Here is a 24,751-nt window from a genome sequence, read left to right as displayed (position 1 = left end):
TAAGCCTGTAATTCAACCTCCTATGATTAAAGGATACTAGATCAGGCCAAACTATATCATTTAAGGTTTAGGCAGCTATAATTGTATTTACACCATATGTTAGATTATTTTTGCAACGTCATCAAGTATAAATATTATTTTTTTATGGCTATGTGTTTACAGTCAATGTTAAACTTGGTAAAGAGTAGCCTGCAAGTGGAATATTAGTTTTAGTTAATTAAGTGCAAGAGTTTTAAATTGTTTAATAAAAACAAAGCGCCTGCTTTATTCCCAGGCAGTTTACTTGAGCCAACTGGAATATTTCATGTTTTGCTCATAGACTTCTCCATAACTATTTTGGTTTTGTTGCTAGGTCCATACACTAACCTGTGTTGGAGTATTGTATGTTCATGTGCTATTCCATCCAATGGGCAAGCAGGAAGCATGTACATGTACACTTTTTTAAGTCCACGTGATGTTCTAATATCAGGTTGCATGCCGGCGTTGTTTCTGTAGCTACATTTAAGAAGCTCACTTTCGTGTTCATTTTCTAGGTCTGCACAAAACTTCAGAGTCTTTAATTTACAACAGAAGTCTTTAATGCTTTAGTCAATGCTGGCAGCAAGACAACTCAAAACGGACACACACACACGCACGCACAGGCACACACACACACACACACACACACACACACACACACACACACACACACACACACACACACACACACACACACACACACACACACACACACACACACACACACACACACACACACACACACACACCCCCCCCCCCCCCCCCCCTCTACCACCTCTACCTGCTGCACGGGAGTAGCTAAGGGTCCTCCCACCCCACACAGTCCACCAAACATCACACTCATTAAACATTATTTGGCTCAACTACACTCGTCTTTGGCGTGCAGTAATCACCAGTCGCAGAAGCTTGAAGAGCCTTGCACTGATGTATAATATTTAGAACATACTCATCTATGATAGCAATCTCCAATATATGTCCAACCTTCACATTTCCTCTAGGATGAAGATAGTGCGACCTCAATGTTGAAGAAACACCAGATCCTGCAGCAGGCTCTCTTGGATTACGGAAATATGATTCAAGAGCTTGCCAACAGGGCCCAAATACTTCTGGCTGCTGAGCACCCGGAGGGGTGAGTCTTAACTCCTCAAAAGTCTACTCAAATGTTCCTTAGGTGATGCTTATCATTAGTTAACGTGCCAAAATTGTTCTAATTTTATTTATTTGTTCTATTATTGATGAAATCCACTGGTTAGTAGATTTGAAATTTACAATTAAGCAAAAAGAAATTAAGGGAGTGAAATGTACAGGTGTGCACGACTGTTTATCTCAGCTTTCAGAGGATGGCACATAAAGAACCATATTATCCAACATTTAATAGGTGAAGAATGAATACTGGGTTCAATGTAAAAGAAAACGGAGAAGAGAAGACCAAACGGGGTTTATACCTAAAAGACAATCATCTAACAATTTGAGACGCCTTTTTAATATAATGTATTCATACAAAACGGAAAAGGAAGACTTGTCAGTTATATCTCTGGATGCAGAGAAAGCATTTGATCAGGTAGAATGGCAGTATTTATACAAAGTACTCCAAAAATTTAATATGGGAGAGAATTTTATCAGATGGGTTAAATTACTATATGATAAACCAATGGCAAGAATATTAACTAATAATATATTATCTTCAAAATGTCAATTATCGAGGGGCAATAGGCAGGGCTGTGTTTTATCACCCCTGCTATTTGCACTTATGATAGAGCCGCTTGCTGAAAGGATAAGAAGGCATCCGGATATTCAGGGATATAATACTAAGGATACTATTAATAAAATATCACTATATGCAGATGATATACTTTTATATATTACAAACTCCCAAACGAGCATCCCGAATCTATTAAATCTAATAGAGGAATTTGAATAAAAGTGAAATTATGTCATTGAAACCCCAGAAAGCGATCACCTATTAAAATTTCCATTTAAAATCGCAACGGAAAAATTTAAGTATTTGGGTATTCAAGTTACTAGAAGATATAAATAATTATTTAATGCTAATTTTATACCATTATTAAATACATTTGATTCACTGATTAAATTTTGGAGAACGCTCCCACTGTCACTAATCGGCAGAATAAACGCTATAAAAATGATAGCGCTACCACAAATAATATATTTATTCCAATCTATACTGATATATATACCAAAACACTTTTTTTTTAAATTAGACTCGAATATTTTTAATTTTATTTGGGATTATAAAGCACATAGAATGAAAAGAAATCACTTGTGCAAACCCAAAGAGGTGGGGGGGTTTGCATTACCTAATTTTCTATACTATTATTGGGCAGTACATATTAAAAATATAATTTATTGGTTGGACAGTTCTGCTCAACAGTTGGAATGGATAAGAATGGAGAAAGAGGATTGGGCCCCCTACGATCTAGGAGCGATCATTTTTTCCCCAATAAAGCTGAATAATATGTTATATAAGAAGAATCCAATTATACAAAATACAATACGAATCTGGAAACAAATAAAATTAACTTTAAAATTAAGAAATTTATCAGTGTTAACACCAATAGTGAATAACCCAGTATTTAAACCATCTGGTATGGATAAAACATATAAACAATGGGAAAAAGTGGGAATTAAAAAGGTAGGTGATTTGTATGAATTGGGAAATTTATTATCATTTCAACAACTAAAATCAAAATTTAAATTGAATAACAATCAATATTTTAAATACCTACAGGTATGTGACTTTATGAAGAAATATATACCAAGATTCCAAAGTATAATTTTAGACCCACTGGAAGAAGTAATGAATATCAATGCGGAGTCAACAAAATTAATATCATACTTGTATAACAGTATTTTAAATATAGAATTACCATCAACAGAAGCAATTAGAGAAGACTGGGAAAAAGAATTAATGATAAAAATCTCAAAAGAAACATGGGGAAAAATATTTGATACATATACATAAATGTTCGATCAATGCTAGACATAACTTAATTCAATTTTAAATATTACATAGATTATATTATTCCAAAACTAGGTTGAATAAATGTTATCCAAATATTTCTCCCATTTGTGATAAATGTCTTTCTCAAAATGCCAATATTACGCACTCATTTGTCTCTTGTTCAAAACTTTATAAATTTTGGTGTGATATATTTGATATATTCTCAAAGCTATTTAAGACAAAAATGGAACCTAACACTGAAATGATTATATTTGGAGTAAGTGGAGATGGGAACAAATTAAATACACACCAAAACTCATTTTTCAATTATGGGTTAATAACAGCAAAAAAACTTATACTTACATTTTGGAAAAATGCTAATATACCAACATTTAAAATGTGGATCAGTAATATGCTGGACACAGCACATTTGGAAGAAATGAGACTCCTCCTAATAGACAAACAAGACCTATTCTTAAGGAGTTGGTCCCCATTTATTGATTTCTTGGATTCATGTGGTGACATAGTATCATGAAAACCAACAGTTTCAGGTATGGGTGAAAGATGATTTAGAATATTAAAAAAAAATCATCTCAGTGTGGCAATGGAATAATCTCCCTCCTGCTTTCCTTCTTCACTTATTCCTTCTCTTTCACTTTTTCTTTATTGGTTTTTCACCCACGCTCACTAATCTATTCTTCACTTTTCACAACCTCTTTTTCTTCTCTCCTTTCTCACCTCTCTTTAATAAAAAAAGGGAAGTTGTACAGAGAATGTAAAATGTTAACATCGTTTTTGTACCAATGCATTGTACTCACTTCTAATAAATAAAATATTAAAAAATATATATATATAAACCCGCTCAAGGCAGTCTCAGGCATCGTGCAGGAGGAGGTGGTGGTACAGTATGCAGCACATCATTCCTCATGCTCCCTACCACCAAACCTCCCTCCCCACACCCATTCCCCCTCCACCTCTGACCCCCAGAATCATCAACCTCATTAAGTCACACACAAATGTGTTTGTTCGCTCGTGTGTCAGACGACGTGTCGCTCACTGTTGGCTTCTGCCGTCGTCCAACATGTTGACAGAATTGGTCGCCCGACGAGTCACAGAGTGCATCGTGTTGACGTTTCTGGGGATCGCCACGACGAGGCTTCCGTCATGATCCCCACACAAATGTGTTAATAGCAGTTAATACATATGATCAAATCTGTTGCTTCTATTCCAGTTTTAAGACCCTTGATCTTTTCTCTGTGGCTAAGTTATCTTTGTCCTGAAAGGCATTTTATTGCATCATGCTGAGGAAACTTGTTTAACCTGGATTCTCCAGATGATGATAGAGCATGTTCATATTAACAAGATGTCGAACTTCCATTTCAAATAGAAATCGCAAAGATTCTGTTGGAATCAATTAATAACTGATAGTTTGATTCACTTACAGTGAACAGATTATTAGGCGTCAAGGACAGGTGGACAAGCAGTATGCCGGACTCAGAGATTTAGGAAATGAGCGCCAGAAAAAATTGGACGATATGCACAATCTCTTCCAGTTGAATCGTGAGGTGATAGATCTGGAGCAATGGATTGCAGAAAGGGATCTAGCAGCATCTTCACAGGAATTAGGACAAGACTTTGACCAAGTTACAGTGAGTATTTCATCTTTTTTTTTGTTGCATAACCATGGACAACCTTAATAAAGTTTATCTGATTGTAAAATTTTGAGCATTTTAGGTTTCTTGTTTAGGTTTCTTAGCCTAGGCACAATTTAGTTATTTTAGTTCTGTTTCTTTACTTGGTGAACATTGTGGGCTCACAGGTTGAGATCAGGACAAACCTGATGGAAATGGGTTTCACAGAGTGGTAACATCAAAGACCAGACTGCATAGCATTGAGGTGAAAGCAGCAACGTTTAATGGAGTAGAAATAAGGAACTGCAGATGCCGGTTTACTAGAAAGGACACAAAGTGCTGGAGTATCTTAGCTGGTCAGGCAGCATCTCTGGAGAGTAAAGACTCCTGAGATTTTGGATCGTGACCCTACTTTGGTTTAAAGGAGATGTGCAGGGCAAGTTTTTTTTTTAACACCGGTGGGTGTAAACACACTGGTGGTGGAAGAGGCAGATACGATGTTGGCATTGAAAATGCTTTCAGATCGGCAATAGACGTGCAGGGAGTGGAGGAATGTGGATTACGTGCAGGCAGAGGAGATTAGTTTAACATGGCATCATGATGGGCATGGACATTGTGGGCCAAAGGGCCTGTTCCTGTGCAGTACTAATCTATGTTCTATGCAAACATTACAGAAAACTGGAGGTGGTGAAGCAAGGGAAGAAGAAATATATTTTGAGGAGCAGTGGCACATATTTCTATCCCTAAAATAAAATTGAAAAATAAGCTTTGTAAATCTGTGACATAAAGTTAGAGAAAGTTAATAAAGTGAACAGTTCTAGTGGTTACCACAGATTCTGATCATAAAATTCTAGCAGTATTTTCAGAACTTGGGCAGAACCCAGGCCAGATATGCAAAAGGCAATTATAGTTTAATTAGTAACAAGCCAAAGCCTGCTCACTGTGTTTAATTATTATCTTTAATCTGACTTCACCAGACTTTATCTTGCACTACACATTATACCCTTTATCCTGTATCAGATCACTGTGGACGGCTTGAATGTAATTCATGCATCATCTTTTCGCTGACTGAATAGCATGCATCTGAAAAGCTATTCACTGTACCTCGGTACACGTGACAATAATAAACAAAACTAAATTATCCGCTTTCAGATGCTGAGGGAAAAGTTCCGTGAGTTTGCCAGAGACACTGGGACGATTGGTCAGGAGAGAGTGGACAGCGTCAATATGTTGATTGACGATCTCATTGACTCGGGCCATTCGGAGGCAGCGGACATTGCGGCATGGAAGGACAGCTTGAACGAAGCCTGGGCTGACCTGTTGGAGCTGATAGACACCCGGACACAGCTGCTGGCCGCCTCCTATGAACTCCACAAATATTTCTACGATGGCAAAGAGCTTTTGAGCCTGATCCAGGAAAAGCACGAGGAATTGCCAGAGGAACTGGGCCGTGATGCCAACACAGCAGAATCTTTCCACAGAATGCACAACACGTTTGAAAGAGATATTAATTCCCTGGGTGTACAGGTACAACGCACTGTTACAAACATATGATAGAAATAAATATGTAGGCACTGTTAAGTAGTAGCAGAATGACAGCGTGAAAATTATATCAGTTTCACTCACTTGATACAATCTTATTTTGGGGCAGTGTGTAGGAGTAATTTGAGATGTAACATATGGTGAGTATAATCCACTTGTTAGAACTTGGCTCCTAAACCTTGCTTGGATTTGAGGGTTTGGACATATTGTAGTTGGGTCTGTTACAGCCTAATTGAGGAGGAGTGGTTGCTATGATTAGTCAACAACTCCATTAGTTTCTTCCATCAATTTGGAGCATGCATGAATACAATCAGGATTGAAGTAACGTTTTAATTTGTTTACTGTGTTGTATGCTCCTATTGTAACAAAGTAAAGTTTTCTACACAAGGCAGTAAATACATTTTTGATGCATATTTATATTTTGATTCATAAAATGCAACTTGTACATTCAATTTATGTTCTAACGATTTATTTTGTGTGTTTGGTTGTGATGACTGGGCGAATTTAATGCCTGGCAATTTTTTCTATAAAGAAAACGCTGACATTTTAGTTCTTAATTTGCTAACTCCAGTTTATTATTTTGGAAATTGATTGGAACCTTATTCAATGCGCATTTATTTTACCCTCCCATGGACTTTTACCAAAACTCCCTTCATTGTAATTTAGTTATCAATAGTATTGCTTCATTTAATGAAAGACTATTATGTACAATTTAACAACGGTAGAGAGATGTTAAGCAGCATCTGTCTAGAGTTTAGGTGATTCAAATTGAATTGCCCATTTATAGTTAGAAAACTGTAAGGTAGGCAGAATATAAAGTTGTGCCTTGACTTTATCTTGGCTGCATAATACAATAGATTTTTGTTTTAATAGGTTCAGCAGTTCCAAGATGACGCAGGGCGTTTGCAGACAGCCTATGCAGGGGATAAAGCTGCAGCAATCCAGAAACGAGAGCAGGAGGTGGTTGAGGCCTGGAAGGCACTTTTGGATGCTTGTGATTGTAGGCGTACCCAGTTAATTGATACAGCTGAGAAATTCCGCTTTTTCAGTATGGTCCGGGATTTGATGTCATGGATGGAGAGCATAGTAAGGCAGATTGAAACAGAAGAGAAACCACGGTAATTTGGAATTTCTTTCTCATTGATGATAGGGCTGTATGTGGCTCCAGCAAGAACCTTTATAGTTTAGATTCAGCATGGAAACTGACCCTTCAGCCCACCAAATCCGTACCAACCCATTCACACCAGTTCCACATTATCCCACCTTCTTGCCCACTGCCTACACAATAGGGGCAATGTACAGAAGCCTATTCACCTACCAGCCCGCACGTCTTTGGGACACGGAAGGGAACTGGAGCACCCAGACAAAACCCACATGGTCGCAGGTAAAACGTGCAAACTCCACACAGATAGCCCCAAAGGTCAGGATCGAACCAGGGCCTCTGGTGTTGTGAGGCAGCATCTCTACCAAGTGCGCCACTGTGCCACTTGATCTCGATCTTTGCTCCCAGTATTATTAAATCTAGAGTTCTACAACTTTAACATGGCAGTTGCAAAGAACCAGCTAAGTGTTACAAGGCAGGATGCTGTAGTGTGGACAATACCTTATGGGTGATGTTTTCCAAATGCAGTTTATACCCATGTCTTTCCAGGTAACAAATCACCATCAGGTGAGATGTTGATGACAATGGCTGCAAGTTTAAAAATTCAAAGTATTGTTTGTATTATGGGAAAGAAATACAATACAGGACATAAATCACAGAATATTAACTCAACATATGCATTTTTCATAGAAATTAATTGTTACCTTCCTTGCATCACTTTTATAGGGGAGACTATTTTCAATTGTGAGAAAATTAGAAAGAATGAGTAAATTTGAACTATTGATCACCTCACTTTGTTGGCAGAAAATGCTGCAAACACTCAGCCGATAAGGCAACATCTGTGGAAAGAGAAACCGAGATAATGCTTGACATCTGAAACCCTTCAATTTAACTTCTAATGAGGAGTTTCAGATCTGAATGTTAACTCATTCTCTTTCTTCAGCTGCTGCCTGATTTACTTAGTATTTCCATCATTTTCTGTTTTGATTTCAGAATTCAAACTTCAGGGGGTTTATTTATTATCATTTTCTGCCTTCCGTGGTATTACTTGCTCCAGTACATTCAAGTGACCTAAAGAACTGGTTCAAATTAAAACTGCCTCTGCCTCCAAGAAATGCACCATTTTTTGTTTTAGTCAAATATACATCATACTGTAACTGAGCATGCTGGAAAGCAAAAACAAAAATACTGGAGAATAAAATATTTGAATGTAATAAGCAAATATAGGCAACATGTGTCCAACTTTGGACTGACTTTTTTCTGCAAATCTTCATGTGCACTTTTAATCTCTGGGCTAAGAATATGCTGGTGTGAACGGCGTGTTGTTTTCTGGCCAAATAAATAACTGTTAGTCCGAAGAACAGTATGTCAGTTGGACTTTGACCTTTGACTTTACTTTAGGCTTTAGAGATACAGCACCGGAAACAGGCCCTTCGGCCTACTGAGTCAGCGCCACTCAGTGATCACCCCGTACACTAGCATTATCCTATACACTAGAAACAATTTTTTTTTTTTGCTAAAGCCAATTAACCTACAAACCTGTACATCCTTGGAGTGTGGGAGGAAACTGGAGAAAACCCACGCAGTCACAGAGAGAACGTACAAACTCCATACAGACACCACCTGCATTCAGGATCGAACCCATCTCTGACGCTCTAAGGCAGCGACTCTACAGCTGTGCCACTGTGCTGCCCTAATCTACTATAATCAAATGCCCTAATCTGTCCTATAGTTCTCTGTGCAAGAATAATTTTGCTGTCTCAATAGAATAAGTTGCTGCAAGATACCCAAATAATATATCAGCTCAATCATTTTCTAACTTTAAAAACATTTAATAATGTGTGGGGTTTGCCTCTTGTTTCCAAGCCCAATGTTAATTGTTCATCCCATATTGCCCCCGAGAAGAGGGTGTTGAACCCCTTTTAGCAGATCTTCTCCTGAAGGTCCCCCCAACAATAATAATAATAATAATAATATATTATATTATTGTTTTGATGTTTTCAATGAATTGAGGCTCAAGAATTTAGACCCAGCAATGAGAGAAAGGCAATATTAATCTGGAAATAAGATGATGTTTAACTCCTGTGAGGCAAATTATTGTTTAATGGTATGTTTAAATGGTAACTTAGTTTTTAGTTTATTTTTCATTTAATTTAGAGATAGAGTGCAGAAAAAACAATAGATAAAGTTCCATTTGTATGATATTTCCCATCTTAGCTCTTCATCGTTTTTTGTTGCTATTGGCACTTGAATAACATCATGAAAGGAGCTAGAGATGTACAATTTATTCTTATTTCACAATGTATTGAAAGACTAAGGTAATTAGTCTTAGGTAAAAGGTAAAAGAGCAGCACAGTGGCACAGCGGCAGAGTTGCTGCCTTACAGCGCTTGCAGCGCCAGAGACCAACTGCTGGTGCTGTCTGTACGTAGTTTGTATGTTCTCCCCGTAACTGTGTGGGTTTGCTCCGAGATCTTCGGTTTCCTCCCACACTCCAAAGACGTACAGGTTTGTAGGTTAATTGGCTTGGTATCTGTGTAAATTGTTCCCAGTGTGTGTAGGGTAATGTTAATGTGCTGGGATAGCTGGTCGGTGTGGACTCGGTGGGCCGAAGGGCCTGTTTCCGCGCTGTATCTCTAAATGAAACTAAAAATAAATTTAATTAACCGCTACAGGTATCATGCAGTCATAAAGTGTGGCTCATTCATCGTTCCGTAGTCCCCTTGTTAGTCATACATCCCTGGCTACGTGTCAGGAGACATATGTCTACACAAATGTGCTGCTTTAGTTCTCAAGATAGGCCGAAGGGATTTTCCTCTTCCCTGTGTGGAGCTAACAAAGAAGTTGCCGTTTATTGGGATCCAGGGGCTTGCGGGAACAACAACAAAAACACCGGTGGGTATAGGGAGGATCAAGCCCAGGAATGTTAGCAACAATAGGATCCTGCAAGACATTTACAATGGGAATAAGGGTGCAGGTGCATTGGCAGGATATGTAAAAGGATGGTGGATCTTCAGCAGTCAGGAGAGGTGGGAGGGTGGGGGTGCCAGTTACTGGGATTGTAAACCTAGGGATCACGAGGGAGTATGAGGCAGATTGGACTAGAGCCCATTTTCAGGTAGAATTGGGAATTAGTTAATTTAAATGCCCAGTCATGTCTCAAACTGATAGAAGCAGTTTGGAAGTGTGGGCGGGAATCAGAAGGAAATTAGACAGACCCAGGAAAGGAATGGTGGTTTTGACATGATATTGGGTGTGAAGTCTCATTTGGTTGGATCCCACAGAAGTGGGAATTATCAGTGGGACCACTGTGGAGAAAGGGCATTGAGGACAAGGGTTGGGAGTGAGGTTACTTGTAAAACAATGGAAGCCTTGCACATCATAGCAGCACACTGTAATTATGACTGAGGTCTCTTGAAACAGTGACAAAGCAGGCTTCAACTCTCATGGTTTCAACGTGAATGGCGTATGCTCTTTGTGAGCCTTGTCAGCACACAAACCTTTATTGCATACTGGCATCTTCATGATACATCTTCATCAGCTTGCATGCTTACATTTATTATTTGCTCTTTTTAAAAATTAAAAATAATTGATTGGATGCAAAAGATTCTGACCCAATGCATAAGCATACGATTCTAATATTTTTCTGAAAGAATAATTGCCCAGTGTTCAATGTATTAGTTAACTTAAGGATACATACATTTAATTATTTCCATGTTACTTTTGCAGTAAGTTCTTGCTAAATTAAATGTTATGTTCAATTGTTATGTTAAATGACAGGGATGTCTCCTCTGTGGAGCTACTGATGAAATACCATGAGGGAATCAGAGCAGAAGTTGACGCCAGAAACAGGAATTTTGTGTCCTGTATTGACCTGGGCAAGACGATGTTAGCCCGCAAACATCGTGCTTCTGATGAGGTGAGGACAGGCAGGATGTTTACATGGATTTCAAACTTGCTATCGTTATTCTTTGTTGATGCATAGTGGATTATCTTCCAACATTTGCTCTTGAAGCCGAGTGAACAAACCAATCTGTGTTTACTGCTGAACAGAAAATAAAGTTATTGCATGCAGAAGACATACAGGTGCAAGATGTAAGCTAACACATGGTAAACTTTTGCAGTTTGTGTTTGTGGTGAGTGCATCATCTGCGTTCACTGTTAGTAAATGACTGACTGTGGCCTGTGGTAAAATATGCAGTGAGTGTGAAGGCTACAGTATGCCACTTTTTAACATAGAGGCTGATTTGTGCTATAGGATGGACTTTCAATTTGCCCTGATCCAAATGCACTGTAAGTGAAATGTCCTTAATATCTAACACCTAACCTCTTGGATTATTCTGTTTATCCCCACATTGAAAAAATTATTTTAATTATATATTAAATCAAGATAACTCAAAATAGTATTTTGCATGGAAAACCATTTTCTAACATCCAAATAATTCAGCAAATTTCCCATTTGTTGCCATGCTGCTAAAATACTGCAGAGCATAGAACATGGAGCAGTACAGCACAGAAACAGGCTCATTCTCCCACAATATCAATTTATTAAACTAATTAAATTTTTAAACGTTTTAAACTAATCCCATCTTAGTTTAATTTAGAGGTATAGCTTGGAAGCAGGCCCTTCGGCCCACTGAGTCTGCGCCGACCAGCGATCACCACTACACTAGTTCTATCCTACACACTGGGGATAATTTACAGAAGCCAATGAACCTACAAACATGTACATCTTTGCAATTTGGGAGGAAACCGTAGCACCCAGAAAAAACTCATACGGTCACAGGGGAGAACGTGCAAACTCCATACAGACAGCACCAAACCCGGTTCCCTGGCGCTGTAAGGCAGCAACTTTACTGCTGGGCCACTGTGCTGCCCCAAATCCCTGCACATGATTGTTATCTCTCCATCCCTTATCTGTTCATGTGTCTTATCTTAATTGTTACTATTCTAGTGCCTCATTGTTGTGGTATCAATCCACAATCTTTAAAGCAATATGTGCTATATTAGAGTTTAATGATAAGAAATGCATGTAATGTACCTGAAGTGGACATGTGTCAGTAAAGCGACTAGGTGGATAATGCTGGTCAAAATATTTACTTTGTGAACAGCGTCTAACATTTCATTGCCCCCCTTCAAGCTAAATAAAGTTCATTAAAAGTTGTTTCTGTCATAAGGTTTCAAGGCTTATTTCACATCTGCATGTTTATAAAAGTGCATTGACATTACTTATCTGTGATATACAAGGAACTGCAGATGTTGGTTTATTAAAAAAAACACTATGTGCTGGAGTAGCTGAGCGGGTCAGGCAGCATCTCTGGAGAAGATGGATAAGTGACGTTTCGGGTGGGGACTCTTCGTCTGAAGAAGGGTCCCCCACCTGAAATATCACCTATCCATCTTCTCCAGAGAAGCTGCCTGACCTGCTCAGCTACTCCAGCACTTTGTACCATTTTTTCTGTAAACCAACATCTGCATTTCCATGTATCTTACAGACAAAGTAATGTCCATGTATTTTTATAAACAAGCAGATGTGAAATAAGCCAAGCTTATTTTTTTTTTAAAGTAGCCTCAGCTGCTCCAGCACTGCTTTACTATTTAATACTACTAAACAAAAATTCTTTACTTTTCTGTGTATAGATTATAAATGTCATGCTTGAGTGTTTTCTACTGCAAGGTGTCAGACTTAAAGTTCCAGGTCTCATCAAGAAGCCTGATTATATCATAGTCTTGCATGCATCTTGCACCCACTTTTGTCTCACAGCAAAATCTTACCTTCAAAATTCATTTTATAAAATCAGATGTCAAAATGTGCACTGACGTATACAAAACTATTTTTTTCCTTAGATCAAAGAGAAGTTGATACAACTTACAGAGAACAGAAAATTGATGATGGATAAGTGGGATGAACGTTGGTACTGGTTACGCCTCTGTAAGTGAAACACTGTTCTCATGTCAGTCCTCCTTTGCCACTTCAATGCAATGAGAGATCATTTCACTGTTGAGTGTGTGCTGTCTTTTGGATGCAATGCTAGAGCTTGTCTGCTCTCTCAGGTGGATGTGGTGGGATATTGGACACTATTTTGAAAAGCAGCAAAGGAGTTCTCTCTGAGTTACAGCCGATACTAATCTCCAGCTATCACTGAAGCTGAATATCTAGAGTCTATCAAGAAATTCTAATGTCATTGAAATTTCAACAGGCTTTCTCATTCCTTATCAACTGCTATAGCTCACTGCATAACAACTGGGATTACACATCCAAAGTGCTTAATTTCTTTCTTTTTTTTAAGTGCTTAAGTAAGTTAATTGAATTTCACATTTATACCCCCAGTGGAAGTTCTCATGTCATCCATGAGTGTTATATCGTTTCCTGTCAAATGTTGGAACCAAAGATATTATGAAAATTGAGGCCGATTTGTTTCATCGCTTCATAATCTGATGCAGGCACTTTTCCCAAATGGCACTAAACACTAGGTTGAATTACCAGTAGTTGCGTGAAAGAACAATTTTAATACCAAAAGACTACTGTGGACAGGCCACAGACCCTCTTTTTGAAACTACCCGGACAATCTATGCAATTTAAATCTATTAGCATTGGGGAAAACATGGTTGAGGCGGAATATTTTCCTGTAGCATTTTAAACTCTCTGTCACCACCTAGTGTGCTATCACATAATCTTGAACTAAAAGAAAGCTTCAGTTATACTACTCAGGAATTTGAAATTGCCTACACCCTGTAATGGCACAAGATGATCAGTTCAAAAATGACTACCACATGTAATTGAGGTTACAATAATGATTGGTAATGCTGTTGAGGAAAATGTTCCATCTTTTTTTCAATTCAATTCAAGCAACTTGTTCCTTGTTCAACTTAATTTTGCTGTGAGCATTTATAGAGCACAAGGTTGTTAGGCTTAATCTTGAAACTCGATCCAGAATTGGAGATAAAAATAATCTATGTATTTTTATATGTGATTCAAAAGGCTAAAATATTTTGTATTCTGAAGCACTTCAACATTGAAATCAAGTAAATATACACAATCTAATGAGGTAGGTTCAGTGAAATGCTTTGTTTTGGATAGAACCCGGTAGAATTATATGGCAGACCTCACCTGGGCAGTACACAAGTGTTGCCATTTTGTGGCATGATGATTGTAGGAACCTCGTCTCACAGAGGTTGGTGAATTTCTAGCATTCTCCATTTGAGGGTTGTGAAGGGTAGATAAATGAGAGTACTTGAAGAGGATACCAGACACACTTTTGAATGATCAGGGAATTAAGAATGTTGGGGAACTAATACAGAAATGTTGAGACCTGGAGCAGATCAGTCATGATCACGTTGAATGGCAGAGTTGGCTTGAGGGCCACATGAGCCACACCTCAGACTGAAGAAGGGTCTCGACCTGAAACTATTACCTATTCCTTCTCTCCGGAGATGCTGCCTCACCCGCTGAGTTACTCCAGCATTTTGTGTCTAGCCACTCCTCAGATTTACTTCTGCTCTTATGCTCTTGTCCTAGCATCTCTTCATGATTATCAATATTCCCTGTGACACTTTGTCGGAACAAGTTATATGTGCATACCTGTAAATACCACAAAATAAATAACAGATGGGAAAAAGAAATGGATAAATCAATTAAGGGCCTGTTTAGGATGGCTGCTGAGCCAACCATGAGATGGCTGCTTTACAACTATGAGAGAACAAATGGAAGACATGATAAATCCATCAAAGAATCTTCTGTTCAATTAGAAGAGTAAATTACTTAAAAAGACCCAAACGTTATAATGGATCAGAGCACAGTTTTTCCAAAATGTATTTAATTTGAATTTGTTTTGAATTTTAGTTGAGTCTGTACCTGATTTTGTTTTTATCACAACCCTAACCCACCCAAAGAGTTTTTTTCACAAGTAAATACAGGTATACCCAGTCCTGGTTAATGGCTGTTACATTAATTTATAGTTTGCCCAGCTTGCTACTGCTTATTTGTTGTTATATTCCTTTGATGGTGAGCATTGCTGACATGGCCACAATTTCTTCCCCATTCCCAGTTGACCCTTGAACTGAGTGGCTTGCTTGGCTATTGTGGAAGGTAGTTCAGGGTCAATCACATTGTTATGGGTCTGGAGTCGCATACAGGCCAGACCAGGTAAGGACTGGAGATTTGGCTTCCAGAATACTACTCTAGTAATGTAACGATTAATGGCTTGTTACTCTGTGTTCATGATCAAAATGAATATTCATTAAATCATAATTTAAGTTTTTTTACCTATATTAACTGATTAAAATTTCAAATCATGTTGGTCTTTTGTTTTTAGTGCTGGAAGTATGTCAGTTTGCAAGGGATGCTTCAGTTGCTGAAGCGTGGCTGATTTCTCAGGAGTCCTATCTCAGCAGCCGTGATCTGGGCAATAATGTGGGTGAGACTGAAAAACTGATCAAGAGACATGAGGCATTTGAAAAATCAACAGCTACATGGGACGAAAGGTTTGAGGCACTGGAAAGACTCACCACTGTAAGTGAAAACCCAGTGAGGCATTCAGCTTCATTCAAATAAACATATCTAATTTTCACAGTCCATTACTATTATGCTGCACACTTCATTGGCAGTCCATTTTGATGAAGGAGTAGTGATTTTGGAAATTATATCTCACAGCAGTGAGAGCACTGTGATCCAGTACATGTCCATCACCCATTTTCCAGCAACTGATCGCCCGGCACTTCCTTTAATCCAGACAAAATTATGAGGGCATTGTGTGTGCCGCACATTTTCAGGGTGTGTGCCTCTGCCCTGAAAGAGTTACTTCTTTGTTAATTGTTAATTCTTTAGTTACATTCCTTGCAGTCAATGGTGCTTTAGAGACACGGGAGGGGTATAATTAGTGGGTCAGAGGTGTATTGTTGAATTATTATTATGTGACCTCTGTTGGCATGACCTCAAGATGAATAATTCATCAAGGCTCTGCAACCAAGTGTGCTGGAAAATTGATGGTGTACCTGTATTTGGATTTAAATGTCACACTACATCTTTGTGAATTTTCATACAGCTATCATACAAGTTTGAGTTTAAAAAATTCACTTTATCTTTGACCTTTCAAAACACTTGCTGACTTCAACCACCGTGATCACTTTAGAAAGGTGTTGCGTGTTAGTGCATGCGTGAGTGTGTATACTGCATTTGGACTGCATTTGGCTGCTAGAGTTTGGAGGAGGAGTGCATTTACTTTGACCACACATGCAGTCATGGAAATATTTAGTCTTGCTCTCAAATCCTAGATGACTCATTCTTGGCATTGATTTCCTTGGCCAGCTCCTGACAGTGCTGCTTTATCCAAGCTATGGGAGACCTCCTTGAATCCCTGAAACAGATACTACCCCCTGTGCTCATGTAATTGTGTCATCTTGATCATCCCCAAGTTTAACTACTCCAACTTTAGTAGCGTTGCATTATAACTTCCAGGATAATGGCTTGAGAATTCCCTCCCCAACAAAATGCACACCTCACCACGTTTCTTTCTCTTTTAAAACACTCTCGATATTTAACTGATTCCCCAAACTGCCCTCAGATGTGGCTCACAGTCAAACTACGTGTCACAACAGTGCCTTGGGATGTTCTGCTATTTTTAAAAAGTTGTATAAATGCTTCACTTGCCAACTAAGTGTAGCTCTTGATAATAAACACAGGACAATGACGTTGCTTAACAATCATACTTTGTTGTTAATCACGATTTTTCAAACAAGTCAAAGATTCACAACACAGTTTTAAACAAGACTTGTTAACTATTTAGTTACACTGCTCTTCAGTTAGTTGCACAGATTCCAAAACTCGCTACTTGTATTTGGATATTAACTGCTCCAGATGAACTTGGTTGGGGTTCAATGCAGTGATTTTTTTTCTCTGAGTACATAACTTAGGGTCTTCTGCAATGGTCATTCACCAGAATTGTTTCTCCTGATCATCCTCTGAGGCAGCCTTTTATCCATCTCTTTGCGTGCCTTCCAGTCATTGGTTTTGTTTTATAGCTAATTCTGTGGCTATTACATTATTTTCTCTAAATGGACTTGTTTCCTTTAATTCCTTTTGGCTTAATCACCTCGTCTGCATCTATCAGAGTTTAAGCTGATTCAATTTACCAGACTGTCCCTGATGTACTGCATCCTGAAATATTCTTAACAGCATTCTTCAGTGTTCAGGGATGGTGATGTTCTCAGCTGAGAAAGCTGTCTCAGCTCTGCTCCCTTGCCAATATGAACCGATTGTCCAAATGTCAGTATGACAACACTTGACTCAGTCCCACTTCTTGCTTCAGCCTTCCTTGTTTCCAGTTCTGCTACTTTTTTTTTAATTTCTCTCTCACCTGTCTATTCGTGTTTGTTGGGGCGAAACATCTGAGCTAAGGGGACATCCAAAGGAATGAATATCCCATTTAAATAGTGCATATGTGGCCAGTTTTTCCTGTCCAATAATTGAATTAAAATATTTTTTTATCAAAGAAATTCCTCCAATACTGTTGTTTTTTTTTAATGATTAATCATTTGTTATTTGTCAGCGTGTTTAATATGATATACACCTATGCTGTTTCTATCTTGTAGTTGGAGTTACTGGAGGTTCAGAAACAACAAGAAGCTTTCAAGCGGAGCAAGGAAGCACAAGTAATGCCAGAGGCACAAGTCGATCATGAGCAAAGGACACCTGTTCCAACTCGTGAGGAGAAGTAAGTGTTGATACTCTGGGTCAGTTTTGTAGTTGCACCAGAGCCAGGCTTTCTCAGAAGTTGGGGTCAAGGAGTGTAGAGTGAGGTTTAAATATGAAAAGTTTTTGTGGTAAATTCTGTTAAGGCTGACATTTGCAGACAAGATCTTGATCTGGTCTTTCCTCCTCATGTCAAAAGTGGGTCAACATTAGGTTATTGACCATCAGCAGCTGTAAACCCACCTCAATTTCCTGGATGGTATAACTTGTATATAGTGTCTTACTGTAGTAACATCCTTTGCAGAGGGACCTTATAATGTGGTGTACAGTGGAGTTGTTGCTGCTTCCCTAGAAAGCAAAAGATTATTGTTGAAACCGGTAGAAACTGCTTAATTAAAAATGACCTAGAAATCAAAGATCCTATAGCAAGCAACATAGATCACTCGATGAAAAAGACGTAGTACGGTCATGGGCAGATTCAGTTATCGACCCTAATTCCGTAACCGGCTTCTGTCTCCACACCAAAGATCCCATAGGATACTACTGCGAAGACGGAAGCCGGTTACGGAAACATCCTCGTAAAAATAAAAGTTATTTGGGAAAAATCTTCTCCTCATTTTCAGAATTATAATTTATTAACACAAACTGTTCCCGCACAACGCTGATTACACTGAGTTGGGTCGGGTCGGGTTACGGAAAAGGATGACAATGAACTATCTTGCTCCGCTATAAGATCTTTGCTAGAAATGGTCTTTATTCTGTTGCACCCTGAATAAAGGGCCTGTCCCACTTGGGCGTCATTTGTGCGTCACGCAGGTGGCACGCGAGGATTTTGAGAATCCCAAAATCCTGGGGCGCCGCATGCTACCGCGCGTCACTGCATACACCACCACGTCTCACCACGTAAATGATGTGCATTACGCGTGCATGGCGTGACGCGTAAATGATGTCGCGTAAATGATGCGCAAATAACGCCTAAGTGGGACAGGCCCTTAACATCAATCAATTTTCTGTGTTGTGACACTAAGAAAACAGAGTAATACAATTGCATTTGTAGACATATCAATCAATCCCCCCCCACCTGGCTTCATCGTCACATCTTAACTCAGTTCATGTTTCTTACCTTCACTGCTCACTCTTTGAATTCAACGAATTTTGTAAATTCATCATCAAAACACAGCAATAGATGTAAGGAAAAGGTTGATTGTTAAACACTAATTAAAATGATGTTTGGGAAATTTTAAACCTGAAAACATCCTTTGACAGAAATGTTCCATGGACAGATGAATGGTTGATTATATGTGAGAAAAAGGGTGGGGTAGGACAAAGCCTAGCAAATAACGGGTGGATACAGATGTTGGGGATTTGTTTGGTAAGTAGGTGACAAAGGTTTGAGATGAAAAGGAAAGAAAATTGTGCCAAATAAGGATAGGAGGGGTGAAATGTAAAGTCAGAAAGAGGAGATATGAGTGGAAGGGACTGGGGGGAAGAGAAAGAGAAGGGATAAAAGGGAAATGAGGGACTGAGGTTGGCAGATGAGCGTATAAAGGTGGGGGAAAGGAACTGGGTGACACGGGAGGGTTTGGAGATGGTGGGGAAATGGACGCACCGAAGTGGGGGTGGGGGCACGAGAAAGATCAAGGGAGGTAGAAGAAGTTATTACTCGAGGTTGAATAGTTCAGCATTCATACCATTGAGTTGTTAGCTACCCAAGAGGAATATGAGGTTATGTTCCTCCAGTTTACATCTGGCCTTGCTCTGGCTGTGGTGGAGGCCCAGGACAGAAAGGTCTTATGGAAATTGGAAGGGTAGTTAAAATAGTTAGCAATCTGAAGATCCAACAGCCCTTGGTGGACATAGCGAAACATTCGTCTAATCTACATATGGTCTCATTGATATGAGAAGGGGGCAGTTCACATCAGTCTTCGATAAACACCATTAGAGTTGATGAGGCTTAATTAAATGAACGCTGATCACATCAGCACATGAAGGAGTTCACCCTTTAGCCCTTGCAGGTGCTGATGGCACCAGACTGGGAGCCAAGAAAAACAGTTTTCCAAAGGTGTGTAGGAAAGAACTGCAGTTGCTGGTTTAAATCAAAGGTAGACGTAAAATGCTGGAGTAACTCAGCGGGTCAGGCAGTATCTCTGGACCCTTCAAGGCACTCGACCCGAAGCGTCACCTATTCCTTCTCTCCAGAGATGCTGCCTGACCCACTGAGTTACTCCAGCAATTTGTGTCTACCTTCAGTTTTCAAAAGGCTTCTCTTGTAAAGTTAATTGAGAGTTTATGATGCAACTAATGAGCGTTCAATTCAGTGGACATCAATAGTGAACATTAGTAAATTACTGTCCAAATTAAAATATTTAATTCAGTAGATATTTGGATAATTCTTTGGCTCTTTTCGTATAATGTCAATTTTAATTGAGATTTCTTTGGCCAACTTTAGTAAATAATACTTATTTTGATACCTATGAAATTAAAAAAGTGAATCTGAACTGCACGCAAACACAATTTATTCAACATCAATCTTTCCGTAGCACTGGGATTTCGTTATTTGGAAACTCCTTTCTGCAATATGATTAAAAAAATCATGGCTATACAGTAGACTTGTCAAGCACTGAATTGGGCACTTTGTGTCAATGTCGACCTTTTTGCCCATCTACATTAATCCTATTTGTCTCCATTATAACTGTATCCTGAAGTCTGAGCAATTCTACTGTATTGAGATGGCAAAATCTTTATAAATTAATTTTGTTTATTTTTTTTGCAGAGTAGAAGCACAAAATATTCAAAGGTGCCAGAGCCATGTTGATTGATAGTGCTTTCTCCTTTCCCTTAGGGAACAGAAAGAAGGGTGGAAGGTTGAAGACCAGGAAGCAACGGAAATAACTCCCCATGTAACAGAAGAGCCATCACTGGTCAGTTATCAATCTAAATTCTGTCATAGTTCCCGTCGTTTCAAGTCAACTGAAAATGCCAATCAGCGCCCTCTCTGAATCCGATTCCTCTTGTTTTGGTGGTTTGTCTCTTTTATAATCATACACCCATATTTTCTTCAGCTATAGAAGTGCTTAACAAAGAAGATGACCATGCATAGAGAAAAGTAAGGAGGCAAAAGAAATAGGAATTGGTATCTGTATTGAACACAAATGTAGGCAGAACAGGGATTTGTCTTGGATGGTGGCAAAAGCCAATGGCATTGTATTAGCTGCCCATTATGTTCAGTTTCATTGGCCTCCCTGATATCTAGTTTCATCGCTAATTGCTTTGATCCACCAGCCAAGGTGAATTGCAACCTTGGATATAGCATTGACATTATGAGTGATGAACATTGAAGATTACCTGCCCCCCCCTAAAAACTTCTGTAAAATGCATTATGTGGGAGTGCAACCTGGGGAAGCTTTAGCCTGTTTCATACAGCCCCCTCTTCTGAAAATGTACATGAGAATTTCCTAGTTGTTATAAAATGTAGGGTTGGTTTCACATTGTGTCCATGATGGATTTAGATCTTTGTTGCACTGTGTAGGTTTTCACATTTTTAAATTAATGTCCATTATTCATCTTTTCACTTACAACTTTTGAAGGGAGATGGCCTCTCTCTAAATGTCTGCTAATCAGCTCAGTTTTAACCAGAGTTCAGGAATATGGGAGAAGGCCCCACTGTAAATCACTTATTTTACCAGGAAGCTCATCTACTGCCAACCCTTCTTCACATAAGCTATTGTATGTGTGTTGTCACAGGCATCACCCCTAAGCCCTACCTGTTTGGCCTGCAATACACTTTACCTCCACCCATTGTGCTAAGAGATTTTCTTTAAGCCATGGCTCAGCTTGCAGGAAGTATAAAGCAAATTATGTTTAAAAAAAGTTAAAAGACTAGAAACAGAAAAAAAGTTGAAGCTCTGAAAACATTTTAAGTGTTCTAAACTCTTTTATTCACCTTTAAACACCTTAACCATATATAATAACAACAAATATTGATTTGAAGTTCATTCCCTGTTCCTTTGACTTAAATAAAATGAATTTGTAGAAATGGAATAGAATAACTTGCCGATACAACAGGAAAATTGATCAAAAACCCGTCAAGAACTTTTTAGTTATATTTTCGTAATTCTGTTTTTAACCAGTTAGCCCAATAAGAATTCTGCAATGCTCATCACTTTTTTAAATCCCAAATTTGGCTGTGCCTGCAATTTGGATATCAAATGTTGAGATTTGTTAATGGTAGTGGGTGACTAATTTACCTGTATAGAGGCAAACAGTCGGTTAAAGTTGCAGTATTCATTTTTCAGATTTTGGATGCATCAAAAGATGTTTCCAGAGCCTTTTAATATTTTTATGTTTATTTTCATTCATAAGCTTGAAATATCTAAGAATGACGGTGGAGATCTGCCGAGATATTACTCAAAATTGGGCCAAATACATGAGATTACTGTCTAGATGTATATTGGACTTTGATCAATGGGGCAAGGGAGCAAGGTTTCTTTTGGTTGCTGTGTGTTAGTGACAATGCGAATGCAGCATGGAAATGTCACTCTCTTATCATTTTTTTTGTCATTTCTGTGTCAGAATAAATCAACCTATTCAGTTTACACTCTCACTGAATCAGAGCAGCCAGAGGAAAATTCCACCACCACTCTTAGTTATGTTAAAATGTTATGTTAAAAAATGTCATTGATTAAGGGAAGTGATACTGCAGCTTCAAACGTTACTTAAGTCCAATAAGTATTTTGTCTCTCTGTAAAACTTGTCTTTTATGCGATATATCTGTTAACACAATCGATTGCAAGAGATTACGGGAGGTTGTCCCATTCCAAAACCAATGTTGACCAATGCAGGTGAAATGATTTTCACAGTACACTGAAGTAGTTTATTGGATCAATAGGTACAAATAGATATGTGACATAATTATGCTAAGCGAAGGTTACTCAAAATCTTTTGTGCACCAGGATTGAAATGTCTTCATACTTGGTGAGAAGATTTATGGTAGCAACCAAAGTTCCTCTTGAATCAGTACCCTTTGGTTTCCTGCTCTCAGTCTGCCTTGCTTTGTCTTGCATAACAGTCTCCGGTCGTGGGATGGCTTTTGCTCCAGATTAACCAAGTAACATTATCTTTGCTGGCTCTGCTTGTAGTTTTATGAAAACAGAACAGAATAATGAAGAGTTTAGACAAGGTTACAAGTGATGGCTTTACCTGACACTCCTGTTTGCTCATTTCACTCAGTCATAGTGCAGGAGATATTGGAACAAGAATACTGCAGTTATTTGGGGAAAACAATCATTGTCAAGGTGTTATTTAAATTCATTGTCCTTTTACTTCAATTAGTAATCAGGTGCTGACCGCTTTTATGTTCCTCAGTAGGTCACAACTAATTGCGGATGGCATCTTGATGCAATTTTGTAGTTTGCTTTAAAGATTTCCAGAGATACATCTCATTCATCAATGCATTCTTTTGAATATATAAGATCTATAATTCTGGTATGAGAGATCAGCAGTCTGTCACTAATTCAGAGAGTATTCAACTCTTCCCGAGTTCAGATGGCACTGCACTGGGCTACAGGATCATTGTATCTCTCGGGGATGGGGCATATGATGGAATGAGGTGGAGGAAGTGTGCATGCTCTTTGGTATTCTCTTTTTTGAAATAGATAAACTAACTTTCAACAGAAGATGCATGGTGCAAAATAAGTGCAGAAACAATATTGATGGTTCAGTAATGGAAATATGCTTGTTTTCCAAAACGTTAATGAGTATTAGATGTTCTAGGAGTCTTCTGCATAACTCAGCAGAACAGTTCCCTGGACCCTGTTTTCAAACAAAAGCTACCATGGTTATTTATATCTGTTTCTCTCAAAGAAATTCAGTATAGAAATATCTATAATTTCACATACTGTCTGGCTTGCTTCAAAATAAATAACAATTAAGTAAAAGGAGCCCTTTAAATACATGTTTTTTTTTTTTAAATCATCGATGATCTAAAGGTGTGTCTGTGTGTGTTCAGTTCATCCAGAAGTAGAATTATGCCTTTATTGTGCAACAACCAAGTGAGGTGCAGGAAATCGCCTCAACTTATTTTACATTGCTTTGTTCAACTGCAAAAGCCATTGACTGTGTTAATCCAGATGGACTGTGGAGTTCTGTTTCCAAATTTGGTTGCCCATAGAAATGTCTTTAATCTTACATCTGATGTCATGCAAGTGTGATCTTAATTATTGGTTTCACGACGGATCCAATCTCACTGAAGACTGGTGTCAAGTAAGGTGGCATGATCACCTCAATACATTTGTCAATTGTTTCCATTGCAATGTTGCACTAGTGGAACTAATGTATTGACCAAATGGGAAACTGCTGCGCCTGTGTCACCTCAGTTTCAGAACTCCAACCTCGGCAATCAAGTGTCACAATGCTGATGATACTTGCATGCGTGCATGTTCAGGGACCAAGTTTAACTCATCATTGACTCTTTCATGGGAACATCTGAAAAAGCATCAGCGAAACAAAGGTCCTTAACTAGATCTGTTCAAAATCACAGTGTCCCCATGATGAGACCTGCAACCGGCAGACTACTGTCCATAACATGGGAGATGCCTCTCAATTAAAGCAGACATCAACAAGGAAATGTACAATTGCATCAACTGAGGAAAACAATGCCTGAAGATTCAGAATTTGTACCAGGCACAAAAACTCAGGTTTTTTCCACCAGTATTGAGGCCTGTCCCCCCAATACTCTTCTAAAAAATGGACTACCTAAGCAGGCTCTTCAAAGCACTGGAGAGGTACTACAATACTATCTCTGTAGAA

At 38.7% G+C, this 24,751-nt stretch overlaps 1 protein-coding gene across 5 annotated transcripts in view; it reads left to right on the top strand.

The window, feature by feature from the left end:
- Window positions 1–24,751, top strand: part of sptb (spectrin beta, erythrocytic) — a 207,273-nt gene that overhangs the window by 144,830 nt on the left and 37,692 nt on the right. For all 5 annotated transcript variants that reach the window (XM_033026870.1, XM_033026869.1, XM_033026867.1 and 2 more), the window contains exons 24-32: window positions 1,017–1,147; window positions 4,425–4,629; window positions 5,764–6,138; window positions 7,027–7,271; window positions 11,035–11,173; window positions 13,102–13,186; window positions 15,570–15,766; window positions 17,845–17,966; window positions 20,787–20,865. In XM_033026870.1, coding sequence (XP_032882761.1) covers window positions 1,017–1,147; window positions 4,425–4,629; window positions 5,764–6,138; window positions 7,027–7,271; window positions 11,035–11,173; window positions 13,102–13,186; window positions 15,570–15,766; window positions 17,845–17,966; window positions 20,787–20,865 — 1,578 coding nt within the window. The remainder of the gene's footprint in view (window positions 1–1,016; window positions 1,148–4,424; window positions 4,630–5,763; window positions 6,139–7,026; window positions 7,272–11,034; window positions 11,174–13,101; window positions 13,187–15,569; window positions 15,767–17,844; window positions 17,967–20,786; window positions 20,866–24,751) is intronic.

The sequence above is a fragment of the Amblyraja radiata genome, chromosome 9 (assembly GCF_010909765.2).
Source record: "Amblyraja radiata isolate CabotCenter1 chromosome 9, sAmbRad1.1.pri, whole genome shotgun sequence".
Lineage (NCBI taxonomy): Eukaryota > Metazoa > Chordata > Chondrichthyes > Rajiformes > Rajidae > Amblyraja > Amblyraja radiata.
The sequence above is the reverse complement of the archived record's forward strand: the minus strand, read 5'-3'. Positions and strand labels throughout refer to the sequence as shown.